At 48.5% G+C, this 27,600-nt stretch overlaps 1 protein-coding gene across 4 annotated transcripts; it reads left to right on the top strand.

The window, feature by feature from the left end:
- Window positions 1–2,122: 2,122 nt before the first annotated feature.
- KLHL12 (kelch like family member 12) lies at window positions 2,123–25,844 on the top strand. Of its 4 annotated transcripts, none has more exons than XM_050715412.1 (12): window positions 2,123–2,163; window positions 2,437–2,634; window positions 8,177–8,330; window positions 9,097–9,314; window positions 12,261–12,410; window positions 14,211–14,325; window positions 16,699–16,805; window positions 17,771–17,966; window positions 19,162–19,320; window positions 20,538–20,636; window positions 23,743–23,929; window positions 24,237–25,840. In XM_050715412.1, the coding sequence occupies exons 2-12, from the start codon at window positions 2,449–2,451 to the stop codon at window positions 24,361–24,363; spliced, it is 1,698 nt and encodes a 565-aa protein (XP_050571369.1). In that variant the 5' UTR covers window positions 2,123–2,163; window positions 2,437–2,448; the 3' UTR covers window positions 24,364–25,840. The 4 variants fall into 4 exon arrangements, with proteins under 4 accessions (XP_050571369.1, XP_035417479.2, XP_035417477.2 ...); XM_035561584.2 differs by lacking the exon at window positions 2,123–2,163 and adding an exon at window positions 2,179–2,208 and having other exon boundaries at window positions 24,237–25,844; XM_035561585.2 differs by lacking the exon at window positions 2,123–2,163 and adding an exon at window positions 3,920–4,066 and having other exon boundaries at window positions 2,494–2,634; window positions 24,237–25,832.
- The last annotated feature ends 1,756 nt before the right edge of the window (window positions 25,845–27,600 follow it).

The following is a 27,600-nucleotide window of genomic DNA, read 5'->3' as shown; positions in this document are numbered from 1 at the left end:
CACCAGTAAAGCAGCCAAGGCCCAGTGTGATGCATCTTGTTGCTAAACTGAAACTCCAATCAGTCTTGCGTGGTTGCTCCTTCTAAAAGCAGAAGTGTCCCCAACACATGCTCTTCCCAGAATTTTTGTTTCTCTGACAAGAAAAGGCAAAGCTCTGAGATGACAGTGAAGGTATCTCCTTTCACTTAGGGGATATGCATCCTTCTGACAGCTTCTCTGGGCTGCAGACAGCACTCTGACAGCACTCCTGCCCTAGACTGAGTCATGTATCCTTACCCTCTGCCCACCCTGCTCATGCTGTTAGTGTGCGCACAAACACAACTACTCCCTGGCTGCCCTAGCTCACTGGGAGTCTCCCTTCCACATATTTCACGGCACTCATGAAAAGGCATGCTGCCCCAGAAGGACAGTTGCAGTCTTGCTACTGACCTTCCTGAGTTGTTGGGTTTTTAATTTGTAGTTACATTGCCCTCAGGTGTAATCAGCCTGGCCCATATCCAGGGAAGTGACCTTGTGCTGCTGTGCCGATATGTCACCAGCTGGACAGCTTCCAGCTCTCTTCATGGCTCCAGCAGGCTTCTTCCAAGCATGAGAAACAGCAACGGAACTGATTCTCTGCCAAGCAGAGGGGGGTTGTCCTGTATTCTTCACAGACTTTTGTAGAAGGATATTGAATAAAAGGAAGAGTGGAAGGCACTATGGGATGTTTTGGGAGAGCTGTGGTTGCCAATGGGCCACAACAGTGGTGACATCCCAGCTACCTTTTGAGGATGGAGCCCAGCCTGGTTCCCTTTCCCACCACTCCCTTGACAGCAAGCATGAGTTTCTCCCCTGGGGATCCAGTTGGCCTGCTCCAGAGTAAAGCCAGAATGTAAATCAACATGTAAGAAGTGGAGGATCAAAGAGTCTGGATTCTTCCATGACTGTAGCCACAATAATCTTGCCCATCCCAAACTGGTAAACCACTGCTGAGGAAGAATCTGGAGTGGCCTGCTTCTGCTCCAAGCTTGAAGGAGAGTGTGAGTGCCCAAACACTGGCCTGTTTTTCCAGGAGTGTCAAGAAATCACCTCTTCCCCAAAAACTTGCCTTGTTTTCAACTGATGAACACTCATCAGGCAGTTGGCCTGGGAAGGATTAAAGGTAATTCGTAAACCAGGGCTCGTAGCATGATCTGAAAGTCTGTAACTGACTTTTTCTCCTAGAACTGCAACACAAGAATTGAAAACAGACTTGCATGCTCCTCACAGGAGCAGCCCAATGCAGCATCTAGCTGAACTCCAAGATCATCTGGTCCAACCACCCCCTACCACCACTGTCACCCACTGAACCCTGTCCCCAAGCACCACGTCCAACCTCTCCTTGAACACCCCCAGGGACGGGGACTCCACCACCTCCCTGGGCAACCCGTCCCAACGCCTGACCGCTCTTTCTGAGCAGAAATGTCTCCTCATTTCCCACCTGAACCTCCCCTGGCACAGCTTGAGGCCGTTCCCTCTGGTCCTATCCCTGGTTATGTGTGAGAAGAGGCCGACCCCCAGCTCCCCACACCTTCCTTTCAGGCAGTTGCAGAGAGCAATGAGGTCTGCCCTGAGCCTCCTCTTCCCCAGCCCAAACACCCCCAGTTCCCTCAGCTGCTCCTCACAGGACTTGTGCCCCAGGCCCTTCACCACCTTCATAGCCCTTCTCTGGACATGTTCCAGGGCCTCCATGTCCTTCTTGTACTGAGGGGCCCCTCATGACTACAGGGCCTGTGATTTTTTGGTTTTATTGATTTCGCAGTTTTTCTTGATTTTACTGTTTCTCTTGTTTTTACTGTTTTTCTTGTTTTTACTGTTTCACCGTGTTTTTCTTCGCTATCCTCCTCATTTTGGGCAGCGGGACCTTCCCCTTATCAGCTTAACATCCTCCCCACTGCTCTGACAGTGTCACGCCTGCACGACCCCTTTTGAGCAGGCAACGTGAGCGGAATTTTCCCTTGAAAACCCACATTTTCCTGAAAAAAAAAAAAAACAAACAAACAAAAAAAACAACTTTGCTCCTCACGCTGGGGGGGGGGGGGGGGTAGCAGGAGCCCGTTACCAGGCAACCGCGCGGAGCCCCCCCGAGGGGCGGGGCGTCGCGGCCCGGTGACGCCATCAGCGCGCGGCGGGGGCGGGGGAGAGGTGCGGGAGGGGAGGGGGGCGGCGCGGCGCGGGGCGCCGGGGCCGGTGAGGGCGGCGGAGGAGGGGGGGGGGGGAGCAGCGGGGGGGGGGGGGGGGGGGGGGGGGGGGGGGGGGCGGCGCTGCCGGGCGGCGGGGCCCGGGGCGGCGGCGGCGGCGGCGGCGGGGCGGGAGGGGCAGGGCCCGGGGGAGGAGGGAGGGGCGGTGGCGGGCGGGCGGCGGGGCGCCCCCTGGCGGGGCGGCGGGGCCATGTGGCCGTGCTGGCTGTGCCCGCAGGTGCCGGGCGCCATGGCCCCCCCCAAGGACATCATGACCAACTCGCACGCCAAGTCCATCCTGAACGCCATGAACGCCCTGCGGAAGAGCGGCACGCTGTGCGACGTCACCCTCCGCGTGGAGCACAAGGACTTCCCGGCCCACCGCATCGTGCTGGCCGCCTGCAGCGACTACTTCTGCGCCATGTTCACCAGCGAGGTCGGCGGCCGAGGCGTGCCCGCCCTGCTGGGCGCGGATCCCTGCGGATCCCTTGGCGTGGTGGGCCCGGATCCGGTTGGGTGGGGGTCTTGGATCCCTGTCGATCCCTTGGCGTGGTGACGTGGATCCCACTGGATCCCTTGCGTGATGGGCCTGGATCCCTTTGGATGGTGGGCCTGGATCCTTCTGGATCCCATTGCATGGTGGGCCCGGATCCAGTTGGGTGGGGGTCTTGGATCCCTGTCGATCCCTTGGCGTGGTGGCGTGGATCCCTTTGGATGGTGGGCCTGGATCCTTCTGGATCCCATTGCATGGTGGGCCCGGATCCAGTTGGGTGGTCATCTTGGATCCCTCTGGATCCCATGTGTGGTGGGCCTGGGTCCCTCTGGATCCCATTGCATGGTGGGTCCAAATCCAGTTGGGTGGTGGTCTTAGACCACTCTGGATCCCTTGGCCTGGTGGGCCTGGATCCAGTTGGGTGAGGGTCTTGGAACCCTCTCGATCCCTTGGCATGGTGGCCTGGATCCAGTTGGGTGGTGGGCTTGGATCCCTCTGGATTCTGTTGTGTGGTGGGCTTGGGTTCCTCTGGATCCTGTTGCATGGGGGGCCCAGATCCAGTTGGGTGGGGGTCTGGGATCCCTCTGGATCCTGTTGGGTGGGTGTCTTGGATCCTTCCAGATCCTGTTGCATGGTGGGCCAGCATCCAGTTGAGTGGGGGTCTTGGGTCTTTCCATATCCCTTTGCATGGTGGGCCCAGATCCCGTTGCATGGTGGTCTTGGATACCTCTGGATCCCTTTGTGCGGTGGGCCCGGATCCCTCTGGATCCGTTGGCGTAGTGTGCCCGGATCCAGTTGGGTGGGCGTCTTGGATCCCTCAGGATCCATTTGCATGGTGGGTCCAGATCCCATGCGGTGGTGGCTCCTGGTTCTTCTGGATCCCTTTGCATGGTGGACCAGGGTCCCTCTGGACCCCTCCAGATGCTGGCATCAGATTCTTCCAGGTGGCGGCTCTGGATCCTTCTGGATTTCCCTGCGTAGAGGCCCCAGAGTCCCCTGGATCCCCTCACAGTGGCCCCAAATCCCCCTGGATCCTGTAGCAGTGGCCCAGGATCTCCTGGTGCATCTGGGTGCCCTCACAGCAGCCCCAGAGCCCTCTGTCACGGCACGGGGAGAGCAGAGGCAGCAGCTGGGACTGTTCCCCACGTCACTGTCTGCTGCGTGGCCAACCCGCACGGCAGGGAGCTGGCAAGCCAGGAGGCTCTGAGACTTGTCCTGATTTTTTTAGGGCTGGTTTGTGTCTTCCTGCATCTGAGCATCTGCCTCCTGCTGTTACCGGCCCTAGGGCAGAGCTGTGCGGGCCGTGGCGTGCGCCCAGGGCAGCCAGTGTAAAACTGAAATGGAGGTGTTTCACTCACGGCCTGGCAGATAGCTGGTACGTGCTGGGTTGTGGTGCTGCTCCTGCAAAGAAGATGCAACCTTTGGGGCTGGGACCTGGGGCCCCTGTTACTTTACTCACGAAATCTCACTTGCGAGGATCTTTGCTCTCACAGTATTTTTTATATTGACTTGCGTTACCTACATGCTGTTTTTCTGAATCGCTGAAAGGTAACATTTGAGTCGAAGCTAGCATGCCTTCATATGGTTATTTGAGAGGAGTGCTAGGCCTTGTCTTTTGCAAGTTTGAGTCAATCTTTGTGGCTTTTTCATACAGAAGATGCTTTCCTCATCCTAGCAACTTCTCCATCAGCAGAGAGAAACATGACTAAGCAGCCCAAAGGTCCTAAAGACCTTCCTGCTAACCCAGTGCTGCCTGCAGGAGAGAATCATTTCCTTCGTTGTTTTATCCACCAGTGACCACTGCTGGTGGAGCAGTCGGTTTGCTGACCCTTCCTTTGTTCGGTGCTGGGTGGGGTGAGCAGCTAACTTCATTTTTTTAGTCCTGAGGGAAGCAACCAAAATAAGACATATGTGGACCAACCGCATAACAGTATGTTTTCTATCTATTGTCTTAAATATTTCAATATTCTGTATTTCTATCTATCTGTTGTCTTCAAGAAATTTGTAAATTTGACAGCTTTATGCTCGTTATCTGTGCAAAGGAAGTATATTTTTTTATAAAAGAAAGTGCACAAAGCAAATTCAGTCCCTGGAGGCCGAAGATCTGTTTATCGACAGCTTCAGCATATGCAGCGTAATAGCACTGTCCTCTCTCTTTGTGTTTTCCCCTATGTTCTTGTCGGTGCCTTTGACTTCATCTACACAGTCTACGGAGATCCAGGTGCTCTGTGTGCTGCAGAACATTCTTGTGGCTGCTAAGGAAGGCTGAGGATCGGTGCACTTTGGATCTGAGCTGAGATTGTCTCTCCTTGCTCTTTTATACTCTCATTTTAACTCTAACATTGTGGTGACCTTAATTCATAGATACGATTCTTCCTAGAAAGATAAGTACATCCAGCGCCCAATGGGCATGATTGCTCTCTCTCTCATGCCCTCACATTGCTGCTGCTTTAAGGGTTTTACTTCCTTTGCTTAGTCTCTATCCAAATTGGCTTTTTCGTATGGAAACCCCAAAATGACAAACCTGCCAAGTGACACAGGCAATTACTGTGTGTTTGTGGGAGAACGTTCTTTCCAGGAAATGACAGCTTGGTAAGCCTCAAAGTGGCCCTACTTCCTATGTGCGTTAATGACAAGTATGTTGGTGAGTGTAATAGGACAGCACTTGGTTGCCATCCAAACACTTGTGGGTACAGAGTGTTTTGGCCTTGGCTGTAACTTCAGGGAACTCAAAATGCCGGATTGCAAAATGTGCCAACAGCCTCTGCAAGGGCTTCCTTTGCGTTTGATCACTCATCTCCAGCAAACGTGGGGACTACTTGGCGAGCTGCAACGCGTGGCTTTTGTCAGGGTTGGGCTACGATGGGCTTTGCTCAGAACTGGTCCCTGGGTCATGCCCTGTACCACTCATGGTGTTGTATGTGCACGGCCAGCGGAGCACTGAGGTTGTCGTCAGAGATGATCTTCGTAGAAAACTGTTTGCCAGTCCACGTGCCTCTAGTTTCTTCCTTCTCTCACTTCTGACTTTAATGTTTTCTTTCCAAAGTTCTCAACCTTAATATAAATTTCTTTCTGTTTTCCAGAAGGAGGGGAAGCCACCAATCACCTGTTGAACCCCTGGCCTTTGACAACACCTTTCCCCATCTCTGTGTTGAGTAGTGTGGGCAAACTGAAAGGCCCACCGGTTTTACCTACGAGGCTCTTCCTTATAGTGAAAACTGAAGAGCAGTTTCAGGAAATGCTCCCTTGCACCCTAGTTTTGCACTGGGATTTCTGCCTTTGTTTGGACACGTTAACGTCTTCCAGGGCGTGTTAACAGCTGATTGTTGGCTCCACCTCAGAAAGAAACTAGTCCGTCTTCTCTTAGAGTATGCTCTAGAAATTTGAAGGCTTGGGCTTTTTTGTTTTGTTTTCCCTAGAACATAGAGAAATTCTCTTCTTATTCTGAAAATAACTTCTGTTTCTGCTCTGGGATCCTTTTTTTAAGGTATGATTCAAGGATCCCAAGTTATACATCGCGTACGTTGTGTGAAGTCATTTTAAATGTTTTCTCCCATCCAAATAATCTTAGCACGTGAATCAACTGTGAGCCAAATAACAAGGTGGTAGTATAGTGAAGCAGAAGTTGCATATAAGCAGAGCCAGAGCTCATCATCTCTGTAATGTTAGTGTTGTCCCCGTGGTTAGTGTTGTGGTCAACAGTATGCAGAGAGGATGTGCATGGTTGATTATTGAATATTGGTTGTGGGGACAGGAGCATCTTTACCAGCTTCAGGCCAGTCTGTGAAGAACAGCTGTCTACAGCATCTACCTCACTCGGTGCAATCCCTTACCAGTAGGTCTGGTGCCATTCTAGTCTTTAACTTCTTATCCTCTTTCTTCTAAGTACACAGCATGTATGGACACGGGCAGGTGCAGCTTACCTCTCCATTTGCTTGTTGGAATCGTAGGAATATCCTGTCCGATCAGCTCTGATCTCTGTGACACCTGTGTCCTTTATCTATTGCACAAAACATCTTGGTCTTGTTTGGGGGAATGGTTTGTCTAACGCATGTCATGAACTCAGTTTGACTTCTAAATGCAACGCCTGTCGCACAGCAGGTCAAACAAGGTAATTTCCTCTTCCTGTCTGATTCTGGATGCCATGAAGTTTCTTCAATGTGTCAACAGACTTGAAAGGCCTCTCCTTCAAATTACTTTGAGTATCACCATTACCCCCCATGTTTCGCTTCTATTCCATGGTCCCTGCATTGTAGAAGTGGATCAGTCTCAGCAGAGACTTCTCTTCTGTCGCTGTGTCATCAGCTGCCTCTGTAGGAGTATGTCTGACTGCTCTTATTTTCTCTAATCGTGTATCATGGCATTTTTCCCCAGCTGTGGCCAATTCCAAGTCAAGTGAGGATGCTTTGATCATGCTTTCTCTTCACTGAGTCTCCACTCACTCTGTCCATAACCAGCTTCAGTCTCATTCTTAGCAAGAAACGTCAAGGGCTTTCATCTGAATTGTGCTTGCACTGATACTGACTACTTCTTCAGAATCCTCAGGGAAGAAAAAATGAGTTTTGCAGTGTGCTGCATGGAGACATCCTTCTGTTGAGGTCCATTCATGCTGACAAGAGCTCACAGCTATGTGCGGATGTGATTAGTAATTCCACCTGCCAGCCCATTGTTCGTGAATCATCAGATGCTGTGCCAGCAGCTTCCTAATGGCTGCATTAAACCACTAACAGCTGATGCTCTGTGAAAATATAATCTCAGTTCTGCACCCATAGAGGTGCAAATTGGGTGGATTCTCAGAATTTGCTGTTCCCAACAGTAACATTCCTTAGAAAAAGTAATTATTCCAAAATGATGCATCTTAGAGATGATAAAATAGCAAGGAGACAAAGTCAGGATTGTTTAAGTACCATCATTTTACATACTTTAAATGTAACTTTTAACTTCAGTATTTCAACCTTTAACTGAATTTTTTGAGCTGGTCATTCTTTATAGAGACTCTCACCATAAGCTAACAGGATGGATCAGGAATTGAAGTTAAGAAAGCTTTTTATTTGGATCGATTTTAGAGCAGAGAAGTAAGGTGGGGATGCCATGTAAGCTGCAGCATGTCATACACATCCAGCCCAGAAAGGAACCCCCTGAACTGTTCCTTCTAGTAAAGCTTGGAGTTTCTCATGAAGGATAGAGTTTCCACGTGCCATTTGTGTATGTTAACTAATTTCTGCTCAGTCTCAATTTGCTCATTTTAAAATGCAGCTTGACTGTCCTCCATATGTGTAATAAACTTTGCTTTTTCTTACTCACCCTGTATGTGCATCCTCTAGGGAAATTTCCTCCTTTCCCTTATTCTTTCAGTGAGCACAAGAAAAGACAAATTTCTGTTGAAACCTCTTTGATGAATTGCATCTTTAAAAACCGCTGAGCACTGTTGCCTTTTTGACCAAATTACTGAAAAGTAATCCATTGTCTCCTTTCTAATTTACAGCTCTCGGAGAAGGATAAACCCTATGTAGATATCCAGGGACTGACAGCTTCCACCATGGAAATCCTGCTAGATTTTGTGTATACAGAAACTGTTCACGTGACAGTAGAAAACGTCCAAGAATTGCTCCCAGCAGCGTGCCTGCTTCAGCTAAAAGGTAATTGCTAAGTATCAGCACAAACTGCACAATTGCTGCTGCTCAGAGATCTGGTTTGTCTGACCTTCTGTAAATGGAAGGCAGATTGTGGGAGGCATGAAATCTATAAGCAGTGTGTTCATTCCAGGCCTGAGCCCTTCTGCCTTGAAACCATACAGTTTGTGTCAAACTTCTTCTATTATCTTTTGCACACTGGTCTCATTGGTAGAGGAACTGACTTGACTGGAAAAAAAGATCATAAAACATTATTTTTCCATGGTTTGGGCTACTTTATATCTGCATGAGAATACCCAGGAAGAATTCAGTATAATAATAAGCAAATCCTTGATATCACTTGGCCTTGCCATTGCGATGTGTCTGGATCATAACAACCTGGTTGATGTGCGCCTATGGAGCTATCCAAGGCAACTATCAAAAAAACATTGGAGAAAGCCTTAAAAAAAAATCTGGTGGCCATATCCACTAGCATATACCTTCTTGGCTTATAGTCCATGAAGCTGGGTACAAGTCACATTCGAGTCAGTTCCTAGTATTGGATTTTTTTAATGTGCAAATAGAATAGACAGAGATTGAAACAGCCCAAACAATTGCTCTCCCGCTTAGTGTTACCATTTTCCTCAGAAGTGTTTGCATGTGTGTGTATTTCGAGCTTGTTTTTGAGTTGGTTTTTCATTATTGTTTAGAACTTTCTTTTCTGAAGCCCTTTCCAAAGCAGAGGATTGATAGTAAGCATGCAGTGCTCATTCACCCCTCCAATTTTCCGTAGGTGTGAAACAAGCTTGCTGTGAGTTTCTAGAAAGCCAGCTGGATCCATCAAATTGTTTGGGCATTCGGGATTTTGCTGAGACACACAATTGTGTTGATCTAATGCAAGCTGCAGAGGTCTTCAGCCAGAAACATTTTCCAGAGGTGGTTCAGCATGAAGAGTTTATCCTCTTAAATCAAGAAGAGGTTGAAAAGCTCATCAAGTGTGATGAAATTCAGGTAAAACCTGAAAAGTACCGTTACCCTGCAAAGCGTTAAAGTAAAGCATTGAAACCAGTTGGAGTTAAGTCCACACTTCTAGGGTGGATTTTGCACACAGTTCCTGAGTTCTGGAATTTCGTTTCCAAAAAGGTTCTTCTAACTTTTCAGCCTTGTAACCTCAAACTGATGAGTAACATGCAACTTCTGTGTACGAATTTGTTGTCAGGCAAACATTTCCTGCAAGTAAGACAATCACAGTTGGTTACCTCTGCAGAGTTCTTGATCCCTTTTCTCCTCATTTCCCTGGAGGAGCATTCGGAGGTTACAAAGACAAGTTGTCTCAATGCCTACATTTCAGAAATACCCGCAAGACATTAACTTCTATTTGTAGACCTTTGCATGCTACTCAGCAGCACAAGGAATGCATGTGTCATGCCAGGCATTCGGGTGTCCTCTGCTTTACAAGGAGCAGAATGCATGATGGTGCAGGGTAGTCAGATTCTTCAGGGAGTTACATGAAGATTTTATTGCCTGTGATTTCTGGTACAGATTCTGTTCCCTCGGGGTTGGTTTCTGGAGGATTTACTACTTGGCTGGAACCTGTCAAATACTTTTTTTTCCCAAGTTTTCTGTGAATGTGATTTCTTGAGAATGGAAATAAGGTGAAAATTCTTTGATAATAGCGAGGGCACTGGTTTATTTAATTAAGATGGATTTCAGTGAGAGTTGATGTTTGCTTCAGTTCTAAAAGAAGTGATTAAATCATTATCCAGAGTTTGCAGTAACACAAGCTCTTAGAAACAAACCCATGTAAGTGATACCTCTGGTAGGGTTCCTGAAAAGCAAGTGCAGGGCTAGCCAGAGGAGAAATCTTAATGTATGCTTTGAAAGTCTGCTGTGAAGGTGGCCTTCTGCCAAGCTGTTAGCCTCTTGTTGATAAACCTGCTTGGGAAAGAACATGCAAGATAGCAGTGAAAAACCCTGGTGTAGGCAGTGATCAGCAGTGGAAAAAGGCTGAGCGTGTTTGGTATTTAACAAGCAGCAGCTTCAATGCTGTGAAGGTCTGAGCTTATGCAGGTTGTGGTGAGTATTGACATAACACTTCTGGATACTCAAGAGGAAATAGTCATAGAACGGCTTGGGTTGGAAGGGACCTTTAAAGATCACCCAGTCCAACCCCCTGCCATTTTTCACTAGACCAGGCTGCCCAAAGTCCCATCCAACCTGACCTTGAACAGTTCCAGGGATGGGACATCTGCAACTTCTCTGGGCAACCTGTTCCAGTTCCCCACCACCCTCGTTGTGAAGAATTGCTTCCTTGTATCTAATCTAAATCTACCCTCTTTTAGTTTAAAACCGTGACCTCTTGACCTGTCACTGCAGGCCCTAGTAAGAAGTCTCTACCCATCTTTCTTATAAGTTATGATTCAGGCTTTGCACACACATGGTGAGGCGTGAATTTATTGTAATACCTTGAGAAAGTGAACAGAGCAAATCTCTTTGCTGCTCTGGACAGGGGTAATGTGTTCAGGAGCAAGAATGTTGTATCGGAGGGTACTGAGAAGGCACCAGCTGCAAAGTCCCCTGGCTTTTGGAGAAGCAGGTCTTCTTTTAGGGTGGGAGGTTTTCACTGTGATGTTCTATTTAGTGTAACCCATCATATATCAAACAACCAGGCATGATTTAACATACAACAAAACTGTTAGATGTATCAGAGGACAGTCACTTAAGGAAGGAATAAAACGATGTGTTGATTACTGCATTTTTGGAGGAGGTGGGGAAAATTGGAACCAGTGAAGTACCCTGCTTTCCTTTTGTGAGCTCTAATTGTTCTCGCCCTGTAATTCAGAAATAAAGAGGCCATTTCTAATTGCAGTGTTACAAATATAAATCAATGACATGGAAGAATTGCCTTACATAATTAACCTCTATGGCTCCCTGCTTCAGAACATTCTTCAACAAATAGCTGCAAAATGAACTTCAAAGTGTACTAGTCCTATATTGGTGGGAAGACTCAGTCTTGTTGTTACAGGTCTCCTTTTATCTTCATATTAGTTGATCATAATAATGATGATCATAATAAATTCATGTCTCACTTGCTTTTAAATTGGACAATCTGAAGACCTGCAAAAAGAAAATCAAGCCCAAATAATATATAATAGGTCTCTTTACAGTTATTTATCTTTTCATTATCAGATTAATCTTGCACCGGCGTGCTCAGCGTGCACTGGAGCTGCTGTATTTGTAAAGCTGTCTGAAGCACCTGAGGTTTTCTAAAAGTGCCAAATTTAGTTGGCTTAGACAGTGTAAGCTCTGGAAGTGGTGTAAGCACTGGCATGTGGGGGTCCTAAGTGGAAGGAGAAATAAGTTAGAGTCAGAACAGCAGAGTTCACACCTTCTCCACTCTGAAATCGAGTCATTTGTAGTTTCTTAAATGTAAATTGAAGTAAAAGACCTCAGATATACCCAGTATTATGATTAGGGTATGAGCAGGGCGGTGTGTGGGCACTGGGCTGCAGGGGTTAAGGTGAGGCACTTTTCTCTAAAAAAGAGACGTGATTCTGATCACCTTTATGATGGTACTTTGCAGCCTGCAGGACAGTGACCTCTGCTCAGAGTGGGAATCCCTGGCAGTTACAGTCTTTGTCTGGGCTCTCTCAGCGCTTGTGGGCCAGGTCCCACCTGGCTCTGCTGCGTACCGTAGTGCATTTCTGGTACTTGTACTGTCAGTTGCTGATCTCAGCTATAAGGAAAAACCAAATGCAGTTTTAAGGAAGAGAAAATAAGGGCTTATAATCAGTGCTTGTAAATGCTGCTCACAGGAATTTCCATAACAGACTCTAACGTGAGGTGTCCTGCTCTCTTGCTGGCTCTGAGCAGCATCAACAGTCTAAAAGTTGTCTGTTCCACGGGCAGTTGCTGAATTGCCCTGCGGTCTGATCGGTGTGTGTCTCCTCTTTGCAGGTGGACTCTGAAGAGCCTGTTTTTGAGGCAGTTATAAACTGGGTGAAGCACTCGAAAAAAGAACGGGAAGCATCGCTGCCGGAGCTGCTGCAGTATGTGCGCATGCCGCTTCTCACCCCCCGCTACATCACCGATGTCATCGACACCGAGGTATCGGCAGCCCGGGTCCGGGGCACAGAACAGCTGGGAGCCAGTATCTGTGTGTGGCTGCGTGCTCCCTGGTCAGAGTCCTGCTGTCCTAACAGCGTGTTAGAAGTTGCTCTCTCTACCAGTGCTTTTTGATGCTGAACCTATGGAGGTGTCCCCGTTCAGCTGCAGTGCCCACTGTTTTCCTCGGAAGTAGTTTGCTGTGCCAACAGTTACAGCATCCTGCTTTCAGCTGGGAGGGAGTCCCATCCAGAGGAATTACTCAGTTGTCTCCTGATAGGCACCACCTTTCTGTTCTCATCTGTTGCCTTCTATAGTGAGCTTTCTGTCTTCCATTCCTAAGCCCTAGTGGGTCTCCTGTAGGTGGAGACAGGCTGCTGGCATGGGATGCTAGGGAGGAAATGGCTGGAGAGGGCCTCATCAGGAGTTGTTCCAGGTGCAGATGCCCTTGACTGAGGAGAGCAGCGGCACGGTAGGTCCAGGGTCAACACACGGCTGAGAGCCAGATGTAATCCTTTGTGTGGCTGGAGCATTGCAGAGGCAAACCAAAATGTGGATGACTACAGGAGATCATTAAGCTTTTGCAGTGGAAGTTCAATTCCAAATGAGTGATGCTGACCCAGTGCAAGGTTTGACAGGAAGGTGCAGAGAAGGTTCAAACCAGTGTCCTTGTCTGATGGTGACGTGAGCTCATCGGTGGCTACTAGCCTTTGTCACCCATCAGGTGCTGAATGCAGAGTGAAGACATGGTTACATATGAAAGTGGCTGATCTAGCAACATTCATTTCTGATGTGACAATGGCTGCCTTCTGCAGGTGTTCTTAAATAGGGTCAGCAAGTATGCAGTTAAGTTGTGCCAGGGCTAAAATGTGCTTAGTCAGATTGTTATGGTCCACCTTAAACTGAAATTGAAGCTAACACAAGAGGGACTGGTACCAGAACAATTAAGTCTGTTCCAAAAGCAGGCTAACATATTGTGTGTAAAGGGGCCCAACCTTCTTACTGCCCAGGATGGCACCTCTAGACTGGAGGTGAGACGTGATGATGGTGGGACATCATCGTCTTGGTACAGTGTGGAGGGGAGAGGGTTGGCTTGGTGCAGCATCATCTGCCCTGAACGCCCTGGTCTTCTTGCACAAGCACAAACAAATTGTAAAAATAAATCTTGGCTCATTGCAGCGCAAAACACCCAAAGGGAACTGAACACTGAACATTCAGGGGAGGGGAACGGCACTCCGTGTTACTCACGGAGGATATGACTGTCCTTGGGTGCAGCACCCCCAGCTTCTTTTAAAGGAGACCTTCTCTGCTTCTGTAGTCGCTTTGTAGCTCAGTGTCCCATGTGTATAGGGATCGAGCTAACAGACCCAGCAAAACTGCTTAGTTTGTGCTTTGCTCCTTGTTTCGTCTTCAATGGCAGGTGCATGTTGAGTTGATGATGTGGGGCAGATCCAGCCAAACTGATTTCAGTCCCTGCCAGTCCCCCTTCACAAATGTATTTCTGCTGGCTTACATGTAGCAGAAGTGGATTTCCCTTAGTTTTCCAATGTAAGTATTTTTGCCATGGAACCTGCAGTGCCAGACTTTGCATGAGAAACGAGCCATACCTTTCCAGCTGCAGTCTAGTTTTGCGTTGTCTTTGCCTTTCCTTGCATGCAGCATTTGCACCATGACACTACTAGCAGCAGCCTGCCCACAGGTCATTTTAATGCTGTCTGAATTGACCAGAGCTGGCTTCAGGACAGTTCTCAGTAGGGATCTTAAAATACCTCACGTGTACCAGTGACTCATGTTTTTCCTCAGCCTTTTATACGATGCAGTCTGCAGTGCAGAGACCTCGTCGATGAAGCTAAGAAATTTCATCTTCGGCCTGAGCTCCGGAGTCAGATGCAGGGACCCAGGACAAGAGCACGTCTAGGTGAGCAGCAAGGGGAAGGTCACCGAGGAGGTCTGGGGAATTGGCAGGTACTGTGCTACAGGTGCTGTACAGCGCCTTGTAATTGTGCAGAAGAGCTTTGCAGCAGTAACTTCTTGATACACAGTCCCCAGTGGTAAAGAAAGGCGAGCACGGGACAAAAGTATGTTTTCATAGCACAGTTACTTAGCGGCAGTGCAGGGACTAGTTGGCCTTTAATCCAAGGCCTCTGCTGTCACCACAAAAACGGTTTCCTGAATTGTTGGTGCTTCCAGACACGTTTGTCTCAGAACGCAGCTGTCCAAGAAGTATGGGAAGAGTTTCTTCCTATCTAAAAAGGCAGTTATCAGTGTCAGAGATAAAAAGAAACAACTGTATTAGAGTGAAGGTTAGCTTTCAACAGGGAATCTGCGGGGGGAAGGCACAAGGAGGAAGACAGAGAGGTGCCTCGTTCCTTTCAGAGGTACATTTTTCTTAACCTCATTTTCACCTTAACCTCTTAGGACAAAAAAAAAAAAAAAAATAAAGTTGATTTCAGCTGCTATTTCAGTGCCTCCTACCAAGCACTGTCGCTGAGTCGTTTGGGAGAAGTGGTTGGCTTAAGGCTGGAAGCACTTGGGAGTAACACAAACAGTAGGAATTACCCCCAGGAGAAGAAAAAGTATTTTCTGGCTTCTTCCTAACAATGGCCCTTCCTCACCTGACTCCCTTCCTCATGTCTCTAGGCTCACTCTGGACTGCCTTTACCCCAGCTGCACTCGCAGAGCACTGCCCTTGGTGCCAGCGCTGACACCTCTTCCCTCACGCAGCCCTCCCTGGGTGCTCTCCTGTGCTGCTGCTTGTGGAGAGGGACCCTGAGAAAAAGCTTTGTGGCCATTTCTTGGTATTAACGCTGTTTTAGGGGATGGAAAACAGCTTAAATACTAAAGGAGGAGGGCAAATTAGGTTTTTCAGAGAGAGATTGATTAGGTTTTTGGCCTGAAGGCATTATTGTTATGATGTGGTTTGACCTCCAGCATAGTCCAGGCCACAGCATGTCTTCTTTTTTTCCGGGAACATCCTCCATCAATTTCAGTGACATCCATTTCAGCTTTGCCTGCTGTTTTAGAAAGGGGCATTGCATTTTGTTCTTGGTTGGAACACTTGAGCTGATAAAGGAAACGTCACAGAATTCTTTCATTACTTATATTGGCAAAGAGTTTGCACCTTGTTTCAAAGGTTCATCTTCAGATTCACTCCAACTTTTTTTTTTAAACCGATTCAATACCATCTGCTGTCAGGAGTGCTCTCATCATCTGTCATTTATAAATGGTCATCAGGTTGCCTATTAACTTTCTGTTGGATAAACTGAACTGATCGTGCCATTAACTGTCATAATGCACAGGAAACTTTCTAAGTTCCAATTTGTCTTTGGAGCTTTTTTCTGAATCCTTCCCAGTTACATTTTGTTATTCTCCTTCATCTGAAGTGGCAATTGTTTTGCTTTGGGATGGACAAGGTCTTGCTAAATCTTTGTTGCTCAATGTTCAGCCTTTCTGCAGCGAAAAGCTGGATAGCTCTGAACTCTAATAAAATTCCCTATTACAGAAATGGTCCAACAGATGCAGGGATGCTCATCTGTTTCTAAAACTATGATAGAAACCCTGCCTTCAAGGCAATTGTTATAAGGGAAATCAGAATTAAATTAGAAATTAGAACTCTCCAGATCACAAGTCTTATTTTTCTGTCAAGGAGAAAATAAGAAAAAATCAGGGACCCTTTGAGAGAACAGGAGGTAAAGGGAAGGCAACTTTGAAATAAAATACAGTAAGATGTAAGAGAGAATTCTTGGGAAAATATTGCATTATTTTTTCAGGCTTCAGTGAGCCTAACTTTTACTTCTTGTAGAAATGGTGAAAAAAAAGGTGCCATCTGGTCTGGATGTCACTTGTAAATGAGGAGAGAATGCCATTCTTTGTGAGGAGGGTGGAGGCAAGCAGCCATCCTCCTTCAGCTTTCTTGGGAGTAAGACGTTTACAAAATAAACATGGGAGAGAATACAGAAGAAGACATAAACAAGCCAACTTGTGTTCTCAGAGTCCATCTGACATGGGGAGGAACTGCCCACCAGTGGACAGCTTCTAGCACCCAGGTTAGTCTTATGGCCGTGCACCCTGGAAGGGTTTCTCTCTTCCTACCCACTGACACGAGAGGGGACCCAGGTGACTGTTACCTGCATTAGGTGCCTGCTTCAGAACAGTGATTAAAAAAAAAACGGTGATTTAGAGGCTGCTTCTTGCACCAAGGAAGGCTCAGTGTTTACTCAGATGATTGCGTTGAGGTGACCCTTTGGTTGTGAAGGGACTGACCTGACTTTGCTCTCCCTCTTTGCTCTAGGAGCTAATGAAGTCCTGCTTGTGATCGGCGGCTTTGGCAGCCAGCAGTCACCTATTGATGTTGTGGAGAAATATGACCCGAAGACTCAGGAGTGGAGTTTCTTGCCCGTAAGGGACCAGTTTTGACTATCATTGGGCTCTACAGATTGCTGTCATCAAACACTCACCATAGGACCGTATACCACCCTCTAAATAAAATTCCTCTTCGGGTTCCTCTGCATTCTGCTTAGAATTTATGACAGAAATTCATTAGGGTTGCTGAGGTTTACACAGTGAATGCCAAAACTGCTTCACATTTGAAGATTTACTAAGTAAGCTTTTTATGAGAGCTTGCTGTCATATTTCTAATGAGATGAGCCTTCAGAGACCCACATCTTTGTTGTGGGAGTGAGAACTTATGAGAGGCATTTTTGATCTTAGGGGGGTGTTAAGCTCTGAAGTTTAGTGATGGTAATTGAAATGTCAATAGGAGTAGTATAATCAGTCCTGCTTTCAGGCAGGCTGCATGATCTTGCTTGCATTGTTTCTGAGCAAAGGAGGATATATTTAGGAAGACAGAGCTTCTGCATTGGGGACTATTTCTACCGAAATTTAAAATTGGCTTTATCAGTGTGAAATGGTGGAGAACTGCCTCTACTTTAGTATCTGTAATCACGGAAGAACTTACATCACCTTCTCCAAAATTCTGTTCTTTTTTGGAGGCCAAAAGCTTTGGATATTTCCATCAGATCACAGTCTCCACATCTTCCCCTTGACAGTCTCGGCAGGGAGCCGGTGGGAGGAACGCAAACCTCCAAGATGCATCAAAGATTCAGTAGAGACAAAGGATAAGTTGACATTTTAATGCAAAATATTTTAGCACAAAGAGACCTGGGCAGCAAGAGTAGAAGCGGAGGAAGTCAGATGCAATTTATGCATTTTAACCAGGGCTGTATCCTTGAAATCCATAGTGCCATTTGTCTCTTTGGCCATTTTCCAAAAGAGCAGTGAGACAGGATGGAAGAACCGCAGTTGTTCTACATATGTTGGTGTTATTTCCTCTCCTTGACCGTTTATTGTCTTTGCCCTTTTAGAGCATTACCCGTAAGAGGCGCTACGTTGCTACGGTGTCCCTGCACGATCGGATCTATGTGATTGGGGGGTATGACGGCCGCTCGCGCCTCAGCTCTGTGGAGTGCTTGGATTACACATCAGATGAGGATGGTATCTGGTACTCTGTAGCTCCGATGAACGTGCGGCGAGGCCTAGCAGGAGCCACGACCCTGGGAGGTACGTCCAGGTCGCTGCACTGGCAGGGCAGTTCTCTGTCATTCCTGTCCTCTGGTCGTCCTGAAATGCCCTGAGCTGGCACACGCAGAGCCGGTGGCTCTGAGAGTCTGAAAGTCTGGCATCTCATTTGGATGGAGAAATGGAAAACTTCTTGTGCACGTATCCCGAGAGGAGTTCTGTCTCCATTCTTCAGGCATGTGTCTGTGCATTGAGGGATGGCAGCTCAAGGAAGGGTTATGGAGTGGGAAGCTCTCGGGGTGGTGACAGTGTCGTGTAGTGCTGAGCACAGGACACAGAGTACAGCAATAACAATCCATCACTGGAGAGAGGCTGAAAGTGGAGCACGTGCAGAGAGGGATTCTTAGGACATACCTGGAAGAAAGAAACTGCCTTATGGAGCAAACCAGAACACTTCAGCCTGTTTACACAGGACATACTCGTATATTATTTCTCTATAATATACATATATTCTCTCTATGTATTACTTGGCATAAGTAGAAAATGTGCTATATAAGAATTGAATAAGAGCGAGTGGTTATAAACAGGCCATAAAGAATTTGTGTGGAAATGAGAGGAAGTTTTATAGCTATTAAAGTAGTGGTTATCTTCTTAATAACATTGGTTAAATAACATGCATTACATTTCAAATTCTTACTGTATCTGTTCTGATGAAACTTCTGTAAAAAACGTGGCTGGTTTGAAGATGACACTTGACAGATTTGTGAAGCATCGTGTGCATTAGGTTCTCCAGCATAAGGAGCTGGTCTTGATGTCTTTTGGATCCTCTCTGTTTGCTACCCATGTGTTTGCTACCCTATAATCATGTACTCTGGGGCGGTGCCGAGCTGGTGTTAATGGTGGCAGGGTTTGGGCATGGCACTTTTTCTGTATGTTCTGCAGGATGAAAAAAAAAATAGCTGGGGCATGTATGTTTTCTTTAATCCATCACCAAGAAGCAGATTTAAGCCAGATGGGTTTTGTGTTTGTTTGGTTTGTTGGGTCTGTGAGCAGGCTAATGCAGCGAGCCAGGGTGAGGAGGCTGCATTTGTCTTGGCTCTGAATGTGCCAAGCTCTGTAGTTGTTCCTGCATTTTGCAGTCCGCGTTGTAGGTTTGCTCCATCTGTGAGGGCCTTCTTGCTCCATGTGCGTGTTTGATCCTCGATGCGGTGAGTCCAGCCTCTCTCTAATGTTGCAGACATGATCTACGTTTCCGGTGGGTTCGACGGAAGCCGACGTCACACCAGCATGGAACGATACGACCCCAACATCGATCAGTGGAGTATGCTGGGAGACATGCAGACAGCACGGGAAGGAGCGGGGCTTGTCGTAGCTAACGGAGTTATCTATTGCCTCGGTAGGTACCTGAGGACCTCAAGGCATTCAGCAAATATGTGCTTTTAGCAAAAATGGCAGTGCGGATCCTTTCTGCACCAGTTATGTCACGTCCAGGTTAGAAGAGACACCCAGAAGGTTTAATTTCACCGAACTGAGCACTGCACGGTGCTGTCAGCTGGCGCAGCCTGTTCTCACCACTACTATCACCAGAGCTAAGGCTGGATCTGCCACACAGCGACACTAAATGCTGTTAGAAGCAAATTGGTCACAGTCAGCCTACATTTGAGGGACCGCTGAAGCGTGGGGGTGAGCAGTGGCAGCTGAGGTTTGCAGGACCAGGGCAGTGGCTGAAATGCCCTAGAGATGAAGCAGGTAGCCACAGGTCGTCTGCTCCACACGAAGCAATGCTGGCTGTAGCACTCTGGAAATGTATCTTAGGCTGTATGTGTTCTAGCTCCTTTCTGCAGCACTTGTTTCATTTTCAGAGACCCCTGAGTTTCAGATACCCAAATCATTCTAAAGACATTAATAAGCTTGTTCTGGACATGATGCCTCTTTCAAGGCACCAAAAAAGGCAGGCCCAGCACTGTTTTCTGCCCTCACCAGTTGCAGTCCTGTTGTTCTTGGGGAGTCTTGATTATCAGACACTGGTTTATGGGTTTCACTTCTCTCTCCCAAATTCCTCGTCCCCATGCTGTCCCCCAATGCAGATGCCAGCACATTGCTCCTTTGCTGAAGCAGCACAACACAATTTTTTGGTATTGTCTTGTGAACCTGCTCTTCCAGCCTTTCATGCTTTCTTCTTCAAGGCATCCCAGCGTATGTCTGCGCGGCCTCCTAGTGTGAGCTGGAGGCTGCAGGCAGCAGCACACAGACCCTGAGCCAGCACCAGGTCTGGAAGCTGTACATCTGCTTCAGTGGGACAGCAGGAATGTTGGCATCGGGCTTGGAGGTGGCTCTGCAGTGCAGCACTAAGCTGGCTGCAGTGGTTTGGAGCGGCAATACTCCACCAGCGCTGCCCCGTGCGGTGCAGGGCAGAGCTTGCTCCAAGCTGGCTCAGGTCTGGCACTACAAGCTGCAGAGATCCTCTGTGTTCTGCCTGCCCCAGCGTGTTGGGAGTTGTGCTGGTCGCAGGGCAGTGCCATGCCAAGGATGAACCAGGCATATTACTGCTCCCTACACAGAAAACATTTTCCAGAACTCAGACCCATGGTTTGCTCCTCTCTTCTGTTTCAGGTGGCTATGATGGGCTGAACATTCTGAATTCCGTAGAGAGGTACGATCCCCACACTGGACACTGGACAAATGTCACACCAATGGCCACTAAGCGCTCAGGTAAGAGCCCACAGAGCCTTGAGGTTACAGTGTGTTGTGCTGCGCTGAGGAAGCCGTCACTGCTGACTTGTTCTGCTGCTCTTCAGGATGTTGGCTGGTGTCAGTGGGTGGATTGGCTTTGAGCAGGGACTGTTTTAGGACGTGCTGGCTTAGCTCCCCAACAGAAGGATTAGTTCTCACATGCCTGATGTCTGCATCCCATGCTAAGATGTGAATAAAGGAATGTGCCTGTGGTTTTATAGGTTGTAGGGAGAGGAAGTCTTGTGTGACTGCCCTAACTAGGAACGGTGCATGGCTTGGAGAAAAGCTGGCAAAGGAACAAGCGATGTAACAATTCTGTGTAAGATAATGGGACAGTTTGCTAAGTCAGTGCTCGTCAACCGCACAGGGCACTGCAAAGGCAGGGGTGCTCAGCAAGCCCTCTTTCACCTGCCCTGCACTTTGTGAAGTGCTGGGCCTCAGCTCCTGGGGCAGCGGGAGGGCAGAGGCCAGTGCTACTCGGGCAGTGTTAAACTGCTCAGCTAATGATGACTTGAAACATCGTGCAGCCACACTTCAGTTATCCCCACCAACTTGCAGTTTCTCCATCCTGCTTGGAGTCCTCTCTGAGCTTTAAGTTTGGCAGCTAGGAGAAAAATAAAGTTTAAAGCCTCATTTTGGAGTGATTTACTGTCTCAGCTGTTACTCATTTCTCAAAGGAGAAGTGCAGCTCTCTTCTCCCTGTGTGCTCCAGTGCTGGCCCCAGGCCACTGCACTGCGCCTCAGGCCTGCCCCAAACCTCATGGCAGTGCTCGAGAGCAGCCGTGGCCTTGCTGAGCTGCACGTGGCAGGGAAGGAAGCTCGGTGCTCCACAGCTTTGTGGTTCTTGATGGAGTAGTTCTGCTTACAGGCAGTCTTTCAAAACACTTTTGAAGTTGCTTTTTCTCTAATAATTCCAATAAATGTCCTTTACAATTAGCCTAGGCAGCCTTGTTTCTCTTTGTTCTCTGCTGTAGTATTCTTGTTTAGAGACAAGAGCTGGTTACTCAATTAAAACTGTTCTCTGTTCTAAAAACATTCAGGCTTTCTTGTGCCTGCAGTGCATTCACCAAAACCCCAGGCTTTAAATATTTACTCCTGTGACAGAGCCATTCCTGTTAAGTTTGGGTTGGAAAGTATTTCCCATATGCCAAGAATGGATTTCATTTAGAAGTTGATTGCTTTCCACACCCAGGAAGATCCCACATACCAATGCGTGATAAATCTATGGCTTTTCCTACATCAGAGGAAACATGCAAGACCTATTCACGGATCTCCAGAAAGCGTAAGAATGGGATGCCTTTTTCCAAGCGGTCCGTTGTGTGCACCACAGAAGATGTCTTCTGGCAAAACCAAAAGCAAAGAGTTCAAAGGGAAGGCCATTTATAAGAAGTCTTTTCCCAGGTCCATGCCAGTTTCCCACAAGACTTGGAGGCTTTTGATAGCAGTGCCTCAGCCCACAGAGCAGACAACTTCAGTGCCACAAGCAAGCAGGAACACTGTGAGGCTCTTCATACCAGCCACATTCCTTCCTCAGTGCCGTGACTGGGAGCACAGCGATCTGAAGCAGGGATGTGCGCCAAAACGCTGTTGGGCACAGTTTTTTTTTCTGTCACTCTGTGGTACTAACGCCCCTACTAGTAGCTTAGATACCGGTTGCACTTACAACTTCCACCCTGGTACCAGTTCCAGTCCATCCATCCTGGCGACCTTGGACCCTGTAGGACCTCCTTTGCTTCAGGGCTTTGACACTTTCCTAGATCTGTCTGAGTGCAGGTCTTTGAGTTCCAAGGGAGACAGGACTAAAAGTAGTCTTGCCTTTATTTACAAAGAATTGTCTCCCCTTGTTTCTCCTCATCTCTTAGGACCTATTCTGGAGATGAATAGGTCCTAAGAGATGGATACCCCTCAGAAACCTTGGCTGTGTTGCACTGCTAGACCTGACTTCCCTGGCTAAACCTTGGTCTGGTCCCTTCTCAGCTAAAGTTTCCCCCAGTGAAGCTCTCAGAGAACCCTTGGGGGCAGTCTGCCCCTTCCCAGCTGAATTGGTGCTCTCAGCAAGGACAGATGGTGGGAGGGAGGTTGCGTGTGGTGGAACAGAAAGTCTCTTACACCTTGTTTGTAGAAGAAACAGACCAGTTCCCAGGAGCTGTAGGGTAGCTGGAACGTTTCCTTAGGGATACTTGTCAGTGCAATAGCTACATGTTGCTGGTAACATCCTGACGGGGTTTACTCAGCTCTGGAGACGCAGCTCAGAACAGCAGCAGCTGTTGGCGAGAGCACACAAGGCCATGGAGCACACGTTTATCTGACTTATCTTGTGTTCTTTGGTGCTTCTATCTGAGAGGGGCTGCAGTCTGCGAGCTGAGGCTGGCAGGGCAAATCTGCTGCTGTTGTCACAAATCCCAAGTCAGGTCAGCTGTATCACTGGTCGCTTTTACTGGGGCAGGTGAGAACAGCAGCTCTGACATGCTTCAGCCACTCGAGCCTCTGTGACTGTGCAGCAGACACCAGTTTTCATTTCCCTGCCTCCCAGAGAAGCAGTGTGAAAGAAATCCCTCCTCCAGCGTCACGTGGAGCGGTGGCATTGTCCTGGCTGCAGCCAGGGGCTGGGTGACACCAGGGAGCCAGGAACAGCAGAGAAACCCAGCTTTGTGGTGACCCCCCACAGCAGAGTTCCAGCCAGCTGCCCACATGGCTTGTGCCAGCCTGCGCAGGGCTCGCGGTGTCCTTCAGCCAGGGTGGACGTCTCACCTTGCTCCTGCTGCCCTGGCTGCAGTGCTGCTCAGTCCCCCTTACGCTGGAGATTCAGCAGCAGTGGGTAGGTAGAGGTTTCCGTGTATCATTTTGGAGACAACAAAAAATACTGGGCGATGGCAGCTCTTCAGTGATACATTAGATATTTATTCTCTTTTGTATTTATACATAAATAAATAAATAAATATTTATTGATAGATACACGCATAAGAACATACCCTCTGAAGAGGAAGAACTGACCTAGTTCAGCCTTGTTGACAGCAAGCCCTGGGCACAGTGCCGACAGTGTCACTCGTGACTGTAACTGTTCCATCCTCCTCTCTCTCCCCAGGGGCTGGAGTGGCTCTGCTGAATGACCATATTTATGTAGTTGGTGGGTTCGATGGGACAGCACATCTCTCTTCCGTGGAAGCCTATAATATTCGCACTGATTCCTGGACAACCGTAACAAGCATGACAACTCCCCGCTGCTATGTCGGGGCCACCGTGCTGCGGGGAAGGCTGTATGCAATCGCTGGGTAAGAGACAGCCCTGGGCTGGAGAGGAAGATGCTCTGCTTGCTGGAAGAGGTGCGAGTGACTTGAGGTGACGCGACCTGCTGCCACAATTTCAGGTGGCCTCTCCCAGCCCACATAGGCAGTGTGATGGTTCAGGGCCAAGACAGGCAGGAGAGTGGCAGCAGATAGCAAAAGAGAACCTAATATAATGGTTTTGTTTCAGGCTGTCCCTGCCGTATGTAACTGTCCAGCCTCCCAGAAAGGACTGTGAACACCTCAGCCTCTTCCTGCAGCAGCATCCCTCACCTGTAACTTTCTGTCCTTGCAGGTACGATGGCAACTCCCTGCTGAGCAGCATTGAGTGCTATGATCCCATCATCGACAACTGGGAAGTGGTGACCTCCCTGGGGATGCAGCGGTGTGATGCTGGAGTCTGTGTCCTTCGGGAGAAGTGATATGGAGGGAGCTTACAAAGAAGAACATCCTAAAAAGTCTCTGCTGGAAGAAGAGTCCCAAGTGATTTGCAGTGACTGTTTTTGAGAGGTGTGGATGCTGTGGAAGTAGGCACCAGAACAGCAGCTTTCTGTGCTGCTTTGACTAGAGCATGTGCATAAACGTGTTATCTCAGCAGTCATTTGAAATCGGGGGCTCTGCGTGAAGCTGGAGAAAGGTGGTGAAGTGGGTCAGGAGAAGCTGCATTCTCTGCTGTTCCTGTGGCTAATTCTATCAGCAGAGCCGGGGTGCCCCCAGCATTGGCATCAGCCGGCGTGGTGAATGCATCCAAGGACATCTGCATACAACTGGGGGTCTCTTCGGCCACTGCAGGACCGTGCGGGTCCTCTGGTTGCTCTCAGCCACATGGATGCGTGCGGGTGGAATCCAGCTGCTCTTATGTTCCAGCTTCAAATCATCTTGTACATACTGAATGTTTTTAATTTGCTCCTCAAGCACGTATCTGTGCAGAGCCAAATTGAGTGAGCATGTGTAAGGGGGTCCTGCACTGGAGCTGCATCCGCAGGTTCCTCCCAGGTCTGCACACAAGGAGTCGCAGATTAAAGCTGTCAACTACTGAGACCCAAAAGCCTGAGGCTGCTGGGGGCAAAGGGCAGGGGGGAGAAACTCATTGCCTAGCGTAGAGGCAGATCTGCAGCATTTGTGCTCCAAGCGAGGGGCTCACCGAGGTTCACCACATCACGTTTCCCTTGAAAAGCTTGACAGGTCCAGCTGCAAAAAGCTGCGTTTTCTGGCAGCAGGAGCCTGGCTGTGAAAGGCAGTGCCTTTGCTCCTACCCCTGCAGGGAGGTCACCTTGTAGAGGAGGCTGAGGCCCTGAGTGTAGGGACGCAATTGCTACTGTCTACGTCGACCTTGCTGGCGAGCGACTGGGGTTCTTCCCTGGACAGGTGTCTGTCCAGCGCACCCACGTCAGCCTTGTAGTCGAATTCATTGTGTTGGTTTTCCTTTTATCCAGGATTTTTCTGCTTCCAGGCACGGTTTGGAGTGACATCCAGGATTCCATTTTGCCCCTGTGTTCTCAGCTCTCCCCTGCCTCCTAACTCCGCATCCTCTTACACCAGCTGTCCTTTGCCTGCCCCACGAGCCCCAGGTGAGCGTTTCACCACTGGCTCCCTGGAGCACTCTCCCCAGCATGTCTCCTGCCTTGCTGTGTTTCTGGCAGCGCGGGCTCTCCTCTGCCGTCAGCTTGGCCCCTGCAGTGCCTGGGCTCTGTGTAGTGCTGCTCGTTGAGCTTACTGCTGACTCCTTGCTTAGGGGACAGGGTGGGATCAGGGATGTGGTAGCATGACTTAATTATGCACTTTCAGCCAACGCTCTGACCTTCTGCGTTTGTTTCTATTACACAAGTGTTCTGTGGTTTTGTTTCCTATGTTTATTTTTTAATGAAAACAGAAAGAATAAAATATTTCCTGAGCCAGTGGGAGCTTAGCTTCTGTTCTCTGCCCTCAAGACATTTGCCTGATCCCCACATTGAGGATTTGTATAAAACTCTGGTTAGACCAGGCAGCCACCTTCAGCCGTGCTTCTGCCCCTGCTGCTTAGGTCTCTGAGTGGCATTAAAGAGCAAGAGCTCCATCCCCTTGGGATCCGCAGTGCAAAAGCCAGTGGGGCCTGGGAGGACTTGCTAACTGAGAATTAATTTGTTGCAAGAGGTGCTTGCGAAGAGTGGCAGCAGAGATGTGGAAAACACCCTGTGATAATACTGTTGTAACAGAGTCTGCAGTTGCGAAAAATAACTGCTCCTTTGTCCACCGTGGAAGAGTGGGATGAATGGAGCGCAGTATTAATTCAGCTGTCAATGGCGTAGCTGCAAACTGCTCTCCTGGTTTCTCTCTACAAGCCTTCTGTTGATTTTAAGACAAACTGCTGTGTCCTGCCCCAGCAGCCTTTGATGGCTCTGAATGTTCTGGTCCCCAACCCAACACCTCACCTGTTATTTGAGATTTTTAAATAGCTCCTCCTGGCTGACCTGCCTTGGGCTAAATTCCCCTGTAACTCTTTTGGCAGCTGGAAATACACAAGGAACCAAAAAGATTAAAGTTCCCACTTGTGAGAGTGGAGTATGGACAAGGAAGTACTCCCTGATTTTACAAGATCAGGGTCTGCATCCCATTCACCTCTGCTGCTGGCAGAGAGGCACATAGAGGGGATTTTTCAGGCTACCGTGTGGCTCCAGTATTGCACCTGGAGCTGTCTGGAGCTGTTTTCCTTCCCCAGACAGTCTTGCTTTCCTGCAAATGCCTTTTGGGGGGATTCAGCTCCAGAAGAGACCAGTGCTAGCAAGCGTGCTCAGTGAGTGGTTCTGCTGAAGCTCAGCAGACCGAACTGCCAGCCTCCGACCTCAGTCACGGCAGGACGTGGCCTTACTCACAGTGGCCAGCAGACCCCATCACTGCCTTTCTGGAACAGGATGTACTGAAGGGTTTGAAGAGGAATTGATGTTTCCAAGTAGGTAATGAACAATATAAATGTGCAAAATGGTCTGCATCTGGGCATAGCTGGAGGTGAGAAAACTCACAGGCTGTCACTGAAGGAAAAACGGAACAGATCAAAATCTGCTTGGAAAGGAGCTGGGTTTGATCCTTGCAGACCAGTGACAGCAAAGCTGTCTGCTCCAACTGCAGATCTTTCTGCGGGTGGTTTGCAGGACTTGCTTTTTGAGCCTTGGGGCTGCTTACAGCAGGTGTTGGTGAGCTTCACGGCACCTTTATTGCCTCCGCCCTCCTCTCAGCCCTGCAAGCCCAGAGATGGCTCAGGAGCTCCGATGCCCATGCTCAGCCTCACAAATACCCACAGGATCCACAGTATGATGGGTTTGTGTCAAACAGCGACGCTCACTTTCCAGCTTCTGGCAGAGAGTGGAGCTGCAGTCAATAATGCAGCAGCCAAGGCTCTGGGATTGCCCAAGCTGGAGCCTTTCATCAGCTGGATTTCTGATGAAATCCTGTGTCCTGTTTAGTACCTTGAACATCTGTTCCCTTTCTGGCTCCTCCTGAAAGTTCTCAGGCGCAGCCATTCAGGAGGCAGCAAGAGAATGGTGCATGTTTATGATACAGTCAGGAAAAAGCTGGAACCGGGGCTCTTCTGTGTGGTACCCCGGACAAAGCAGTGGCTCCAATCAACTGGGCCACTTCCCTTTTTCCAGCAGTGCTAACAGCAGGCCCCCAGCTGGTCCTGA

Source organism: Cygnus atratus, chromosome 24 (assembly GCF_013377495.2).
Source record: "Cygnus atratus isolate AKBS03 ecotype Queensland, Australia chromosome 24, CAtr_DNAZoo_HiC_assembly, whole genome shotgun sequence".
NCBI classification, from domain to species: Eukaryota; Metazoa; Chordata; class Aves; order Anseriformes; family Anatidae; genus Cygnus; species Cygnus atratus.
Note: the sequence above shows the minus strand (reverse complement) of the source record. Positions and strands in the feature narration are given on the sequence as shown.